The sequence below is a fragment of the Watersipora subatra genome, chromosome 4 (assembly GCF_963576615.1).
Source record: "Watersipora subatra chromosome 4, tzWatSuba1.1, whole genome shotgun sequence".
NCBI lineage: Eukaryota > Metazoa > Bryozoa > Gymnolaemata > Cheilostomatida > Watersiporidae > Watersipora > Watersipora subatra.
The window spans coordinates 10,914,947-10,923,324 of NC_088711.1; the positions used below are offsets into that span (position 1 = coordinate 10,914,947).

General features: G+C 35.5%; 1 protein-coding gene across 2 annotated transcripts; it reads right to left on the reverse strand.

The window, feature by feature from the left end:
* LOC137394645 (uncharacterized) lies at window positions 1-5,671 on the reverse strand. 2 transcript variants are annotated; one of them, XM_068081401.1, is made up of 5 exons: window positions 5,635-5,671; window positions 3,921-4,025; window positions 3,028-3,234; window positions 1,526-1,608; window positions 1-357 (listed from the first exon to the last, which is right to left on the reverse strand). In XM_068081401.1, exons 2-5 carry the CDS (start codon window positions 4,012-4,014, stop codon window positions 319-321), a joined length of 423 nt encoding a protein of 140 aa, XP_067937502.1. In that variant the 5' UTR covers window positions 4,015-4,025; window positions 5,635-5,671; the 3' UTR covers window positions 1-318. The 2 variants fall into 2 exon arrangements, with proteins under 2 accessions (XP_067937502.1, XP_067937503.1); XM_068081402.1 differs by lacking the exon at window positions 5,635-5,671 and adding an exon at window positions 5,095-5,195.
* Between the last annotated feature and the right edge of the window lie 2,707 nt (window positions 5,672-8,378).

The window sequence follows — 8,378 nt, forward strand, 5'->3', positions numbered from 1 at the left end:
GATAAACATATGCTGGTAATCTTCATGGTATATATTTATACATTTTATATGATGAGCTGTATTAGGAATATGCATGTAAATATTCTGTATAAAACAAGTAAAAATGGTAAAGTTATCTAAAAACCGGGTCCCAATATGAAATGTTTATAAAATGTTAAATGGTATGATCAACAGCAGGAAATTACTCAAACATTTCCAATTAAAAAATAATTTACAATAAAAACAATGAATTGCAGTGGGAAATAGCCAGCACGGTGTATATACATGTACATATGAAGAATGGTAAAAGAATATTCAGTGTTAAAAGAAGACTTGTGTCTAGAAGCAGGTCAGAGCCCGCCAGAGCTCATCATACAGCTGAAATAGCAATGACAACATGAATGGAGATTATTGTTCATATACAAACCATAGCAAGGTCAAATATGCAGATTTTATACAGGCAAGGGTACAGAAAACACTTAATATTTGCGGCATATTTTGTTGAAATCAATATTTATTTGGAGAAATAAATTTCGCAAATATTTACTTAATTGTATTTTATCATTTTAATTCGTCATTAAACTCTAATCCCATATTTATATGTCAAGCTTCATAGCTTCAAAACATCACAAATTTTCTGATCAAAAATGTATTTTTAGACACAAATAAGAATTTATTAATACAAGTAAATGCTATAACTGGTTTACATATTTAATAAATAACAATTATTGAATAGATATGAAACAAATTACATAAAATAATTTCAAATGTCACATTATTGCAAACCGCAGCTAAAACCCTTATGACCAATAATTGGCTGATGGCTAAACTATTTGAGGGCTTCTGTGGAGAGCTGTAGAGAGGCTTTTAGAGAGCTTTACTAAAAACTCCATGCTTTAAATATTGAAGAAGAGATTTTGTGTTCAAAGGTTTGCTTCAGTTGCATCATAGTAATTCGCGTCTCTGCATTATGAAAGTGAAATTTACAGTGTACGCTGTACATTCATTATACAGTAAATTTAAATTAAGTTTGTATTCTTACAGCGAAGATTGTAACGACATCTAAAAGATCAAGTGTTTTGATATATGAAAATCCAATATGTTCACATGTGTGTAGAAACAGTTGTAGAAAATGGGAAAGGTTGATAACAATTCCGTGATCTACGTAGGCTTAAAAATTGTGTGGAAACTGAAAATATATGATCCAAGATTGCAGGTTATTACCTATGTAGAGGCATATTGGAATGTATTATCTGGGATAATAAAGCATTACTCTAGTTATTTAACAACAAAGACCTCCAAAGACTTTCGTTTTTATTTAGCTAGCTAAAAGCATCTCGGTGAACAGAGTGACAATTCCAAGTGCAGTGAGAAGCTTTTTCCTGCACTTACAAGCAATCTATCCGTTAGTTAACGCTGGACATGACAATAATGTTTAACCAGCTAGCTGTATAATTGAAGGTACGTAAACAAACACTAGACAGTGCCTAAGGCTATAGGGCAAGCATATTCTTATTAAAATATAACTTATTAGATGAGTACATACGGCATCATCAGTGCAGAGAATAGACCTGGCAACACACAGCCGCTCCCTTGAGCTGCTGTATTTCCATAGATGAATCACCCTCCCTGTAAATAGAAATTAGTAATGCTGGCAAAGAATAAGTGAACTAGGGCAAGCTACGAATTTGTTAGAGCACAGGCTGATAACCAATCACGAGTACAAGTGAACCTAGTATAACATCGTATAACTTTATATATATATATATACACATTTTTGCACAGCACTGTATTAATTACTATTCGACAAACAGCTGTTTTTAAGTTTTGCCAGAGAAATTACAATAAACCTTATTAAACTTAATGAAACTATGGATATGCTTCTCTGGACTGGTGGAAATTGAAGTCTATAGTTCAAATAATCTACATAGTCCATAGTAGCAGCTAACGTAAACCTATACATTGCATACATACATATGAATATGCATACATACATATGAATATGCATACATACATATGAATATGCATACATACATATGAATATGCATACATACATATGAATATGCATACATACATATGAATATGCATACATACATATGAATATGCATACATACATATGAATATGCATACATACATATGAATATGCATACATACATCGACATGAAATCTAGTCGATTTTATAAATAGACATGGTAGAACCTCAAGCAATCTAATACATAATGGTAGACTAAATAACATGTTCGTTTGGATGTCTAACAAAACAGAAATGGTATAATAAGATTACATAACCTCTATTTCATAATAATAATGAAGAATTTATAATCCAGAATGATAAATACAAAAGGCAGATGGCTAGAAGGATTCATAAACGAGAGAATAATTTGTGGAGCTGACTAGGCTTCATGTGTTGAGATACTGTTTTCCTTCAAACTCTCACTACTAGTACTAAAATCAAACTAAAAGGTTTTACGACTTAACAAGTTAAAGCTCCCTCTATAACAACGCCAGCTTGTCTGTATTGCTATTAGCAACAGACAGTATGCTTGCATGATGTGAATAATGCTGATTTGGAGTTGTGTGCACACGATGAGTTGCCACACGATAAGCGTATAAATGGACACTCGCATGATACGGATAGACGTAGACGCTTTGTTAAAAAGATAAGGATTTAGTCATAGCGACGTGTTCGGAACTGTTCAAATCAAGATAAAAATGACTGAAATGTGAAAAATGTTTGAAATGGAATAGCTTGCATGGCATTTTCTTACACATCATCCACAAGTTCCCCGTTTCTATCTTTTGCAAACATGAAACATTCAGTAACAATTTGCGAGTAAGAAAACACGCTTGACTTATTCTTGCCTTTTCCATCTACGAATGACATAAACCTGCGGATGAACCGTGTCATGGAAACATAGCGGGATACTTAGCCTTAAGACACTTGGCCTGCAGTCATAATACTCAACAACATCCTTAATAGTTTAACAGTTGTTGCGGTACTCCGCGACTAATCAATTGCATTTGAAAATGAAGTACAAAAGGAAGTACCGGCAACAGTCCCAGTGTATTTCTCTCCAGCGTCGCCGACGAAGAAGGTCTGTCGAGCATGATTACAGGGGTAGGTGATTTGATCAAAAGCACGAATCCTGAGAGATGTGTCTTCGATTAGCGGAGTAAACAAGCTTGTGTCTTTGTTCACCCAATTCTCCGTGTGAAGCAATCCTGCCTCCCGATGCAATGTTATAAAATCCGTGCCTAAAATATCCATAACTATAGTTTGTGTGTAATAACTACTACATAACTAGCTAAAGCTAAGGATGAGCAATGGTCCAATTGAAATCACATTTTTTCAGTTTCAACTGGTACTTTAATAAACTAATGTTAAAAAAACTGTGTAAACAAGAAAAAATATTTCATCCTATCGATTTTACAAAAGAAAAACAATATACTTAAAATGCAAACTTATATATTTATTAACAGGTTTTATGTGACACAGTTTCAATAATACGTTTATGCTGGCCTATCTGTTTCTTGCATTTGCCAATTAGCCCGAAGCGCTATTCACATCCTTTATAATGTATGATCAAATAAACCAGCTATTTACCTGCTATGTTTTAATGAGATACTATTGAATTTTGGCTAGAACAAAACAGGCAAAGGAGTTGGTATGCTGGATGCTTTGGCCAGGGAGACCTATAACCAAAGGTTTAATATTCAAATGTTGCAGAGGTTTATAAAAGTTTTGAGCTCTAAATCAATCTGCTGTATATATTGACAAAACAGGTATTCATGAAAATGACTAGCAAACAGTTTTACTTTGAGATACATTTTGGTACGCAGTGAGAGTACCGACTGTTAACGTAAACTTGAGAAGGAAATGCCGTTAGAAAATATTTGCAATCCTACCAAACAATACTAGCCAAATCAACAACAATGCATACCCGCTTTAATTAGTACTGGAGACTCCGCTACTGGCTCGTCTACCCATCTACGTTTGTGTGCAACAGGAATCATAGCCACATCACTGTTCATCATCGTCCCATCAACTAATGTCAAAAGGATTGTATAGTGTGAGCTAACGTGGTGTGGTAATAGAAAACAAGCCATGTTCATAAAAAGGAATGCACTGTTACTGTTTAGTTACTGAGGAACAAACGAGTGCCAGCTGTCTACCTTGGTAGATTGACAGCAAATTGTATTGTCACTAATAGCGTGGTTCAAGCTGTTCACCAATAATTTCAAATTTACAAACTTTTCAATTTAAGTGAAATTATTGTTTGAGAAGTCATCATATGTTATTTTAGTAACTTTTGCGATATATGTAACAATTCAACAAAACGTGCACTTTACTGTCCATCCTCATAAAGTGATAAAGCTTTGGGAAATAATTATTGCAATAATTGGAAAGCTGACTTTAGTTCCCTATTTCCAAAATAAATAATTATTAATTACTATTTGACAAACAGCTTTTTTGAGTTTTTGCCGGAGATGTATGACAAACAGTGAAAACATTTATATACTTCTCTGAACTAGCAGAACTTATGATCTATAGTTCAAATAATCCGTATGATTCATACTAGCAGTTAATGTAAACCTATTCATTGCCATAGACATGGTAGTCTCTCATGCAGTCTTATACATAATGGCAGATTAGATAACGTGTTCAAAAACTTATACAGCTGATAGAACCATCGACTAGACATTGAGAAGTAAAAATATTTTGAACATTTTCATAGAAACTGATTCTACTAACAACAATATCTTTCTAGGAGTGCATTTTTTTAATAAATTTCAAATCAATGTTATGCCAGAGTTAGAACATTCTAGAAAGCAATTAGGTGAGAGTACTGTGACACAGTTCAAATATTATCATTAAAAGTTTATTCCTCAATCTGTCAAAACATTAGCCAAACATTTGTTTTTGAAGCAAATAATCTATGTTTATTAATCTACTTGCTACTTTAAAAAATTCTTGTATTAAACGGAAAAAGTAGAATAAGAAACGAATGTTTGTCTAATAAAGTACATGTATTAATTATTAAAGTACATATATTGTATTAAATGTATTAGTATTAAAAGTATTAACGGTAGTAGGTAAAGTATATAATGTATTACCATTGAACAACTACTATTAATGAAACTGAAAAGGTTTAACTTCTTTGTTTGTATCCCACAACCAACCGAATTCCAAATGTTGTATACTGGTCGATTGCTCAGCACTCGATTTTCTTTATACATGTATTTCACAAATGCAATGGGTACAGAAAAACATGACTCGTGATAAAACGTTATAATTTTCAGTATTAGTTGCTCAAGTTTCTCAAATCTGGAGACCTAAGGACACAAGTATACAAGCCTGCCAACTCTCACGCATTGGGCGTGAGACTCACGCAATAACACCAAAGAAAAAATAAAAATGAGTTAGAAATGCGTGAGATTTTTGCTCCAATTTCCACAATTTTATATATACTATCATCGATACATCAATTGCCCCAACACCAAATCTCAAGCATTGCCACACTCTTGGGTTGGCAGGCCTGCCAGTATACCTCGAGAAATCGTTTCGACTAGACTGTTAAGAGCTTTACTAAAAAAAACTCAATGCTTTAAATTTTGAAAAAGAATTGGCATTAAAAGGTTTGCTACATTTAGTACATTTTCAATAGCAATTTGCGTCTGCGAGCTAGCTGAACACTACAGTTTGGCTAAGGTAATGCTGTATCCTGTTCGAACAATCTGAATACATGTAAATGGGATCGTTGTGGTAGCCTTTTGGCGCTGTAATGGTTGTATTTAATTTGTGGTTTTTATCTAGGTCTAGGTCTAGGTAAAACTCGAGCCTTTAGACCCCGCTCGCGGGTAAAAGAAGGCCTTCAAAATGTCTGTCAAAAATTCGATAAAATTTCATGGCTTTCCTCGCAGGTTGCGGGAAGTCCTGGGCATAAAACTATATTGATAAAAACTCGAATTTGACTCAATGGCGGGGGGTTCCCCGTTAGTTGTTGACCTTGTATTATGATCATGAATTGTATCTTGTAAATGCTTAAAACTATCAATAAAAGAACTGTGCTTGCCATTTGTTAAGATTTCTAGCATCAATGTCATGCGAGCATTCTTACGCCTTGCCTCCAACAGCTCTAGATCTAAAAACTGCCTTGCTTCCGTAACACTCTGTTTTCCCCTCAAATCTGAAATAAAACGCACAGCCCTTCGCTGCACATTCTCCAACGATGTTATCTGCCTAACTAAATGAGGGTCCCATACCTCACCTGCATATTCCATTATAGGTCTACACAAGGTGAGGTATGCAACCCTCTTCACCTTTCTGGGGGCCTTAAAAAGCACATGCCTCATCATACCCAACCTCTGAGAAGCCTTTGCCGTCACCGAATCAATCTGCAAGTCCCAACTGAAATCACTAGTAATTTCAACTCCAAGATATTTAAAAGCTGATACATTCTCTAACGCTATTCCTCCTAAAAAATAATCCACAGAACTATCAAGACCGTTCTTACCAAACCTGACTATTTGACACTTATCAGTGTTAAACACCATACCCCAATGCTCAGCCCACCTTTCCAACAAAAACAAATCTTCCTGGAATTTTTGGGAACTATCTAAGCTGTTAACCGGGCAATAAAGAAGGGCATCGTCCGCAAAAAGTCTTATTGTCGATGTCTTTATAATGCTACAAATGTCATTAATGTAAACTAGAAAAAGAGAGGGCCCCAGCACGGAACCCTGAGGAACACCAGAAGTTACTGCAAGAGAACCAGACGCTGCTCCCTCTACAACCACTCTCTGCATTCGGTCTGCTAAAAAATGTGCTATCCATCTAACTACTGCTGAGTCAATACCAATAAATAACAGCTTTTCAATTAAGAGACCGTGAGGTACTCGATCGAAAGCTTTCGAAAAATCCAACACTGCAGCGTGTACCGAGTCATTTCCATCCACCATTTTCATAATGTCATCTACTGTTGTGACAAGTTGGGTAGTGCATGAGAGACCCTGTCTAAATCCATGTTGGTTTGGGTTGAGCGTTACATTAAGATGCTGATTAATATTGCTTAGTACTATATGTTCTAAAAGTTTGCATGCAATACATGTAAGTGAAACTGGTCTAAAATTACTGGGGCTGTCTCTCGAGCCTTTTTTAAAAATTGGTACTACGTTTGCCGCCTTCCAGATATCAGGCAGCTGGCCAGTATTAAGAGAATGTTGAAAGATAAGAGCTAAAATCTGACTAGTGACCACCACATCAAGACTGAGGTCCTCTTTCCTCAGCTGGTCAGGGCCTGGGGCCTTTCCGGTCTTCAGACCAATTAACAATTTCCTCACCCCCTCACTAGTAATTGTAATCGGACAGTTCCCTTCAGCCCAAAGCGGCTCTGAGTATGAACTGCTCCCAGAAAAAACACTTTGAAAATACTTGTTAAAAATCTCTGAAGTCTCAAAAGCTGATTTACCCTTAAAAATAACAGAGCCATGGCAGCTCTTCCCACTTTTCCTTCTATAAAATGAATAGAAAGGCTTGCTATCTCCCAAACTCAGTGGTTTGAATAATATTCTATCATAGTGGTCATATTCCATTTTCCTAAAGAGCTTTTTGTTTTGGCGCCTAGCCTGTTTGTACTGTTGTAGGTCTGTGTCCAGGCCACTTTTCTTGAATTTATCATACAATTTTCTTTGCGATCTTACACATTTCCTGGCAGAATCATTAAACCATACGGGCTCGTCTTTGTTTCTGATCTTTTTTGTGCATTTAGGTACATAGTTACTGACTGCTTCTTTCAAGTCAGTTTCAAAGATTTGCCATGTTGTGTTTATGTTTTCTTCATTTTGAATAGCGTTTGACACTTTAGAAAGTGTTTTCTCTAGAGCCAGAGTGATAGCTTCAAAATTTGCCTTAGCGTATATTTTAAAAGAATCATTATGCTTACTATTTGGCCTAAATTCCCTGATTTTTATATTTATGCCTACCATGTAATGGTCACTTAGTCCAGGGTTGATCACATTCAAATCTGTAAAAAGGCTGTCATTATTAGTAAGGATTAGGTCGAGTGTATTGCCAAGTTGGTGTGTAGGCTCAGTCACGAGTTGGGTCAGGTGATGGGATAGCAGACTGCTCAAAAAAGATTTGTGAAGTGTTTTGTTGTGAGATCCAGAACGAACTTGACCTATAATCCAGTCTATGTCAGGCAAGTTAAAATCACCTGGAACAAATATAGTAGATTTAGGAAATCTTGACACTACTTGTCCCAGTAGATCGTCAAGTGGATCAATTGTTTGTCTGATAAAAGACGGTGGGATGTAAAGGCACAAAATTATCAAATCTAGGCCACGATCAACGCATTCTATTTTTACACAAACTACTTCTATTGGAAAATATGTACCCT

Coding starts and splice junctions, on each gene's coding strand:
- LOC137394645 (XM_068081401.1), bottom strand. CDS start 4,014: ATGATGAACAGTGATGTGGCTATGATTCCTGTTGCACACAAACGTAGA. Junction 3,235..3,920: donor TCCAGTACTAATTAAAGCGG/GTATGCATTGTT, acceptor TGGATATTTTAG/GCACGGATTTTATAACATTG. Junction 358..1,525: donor TTCTCTGCACTGATGATGCC/GTATGTACTCAT, acceptor TTGCTATTTCAG/CTGTATGATGAGCTCTGGCG.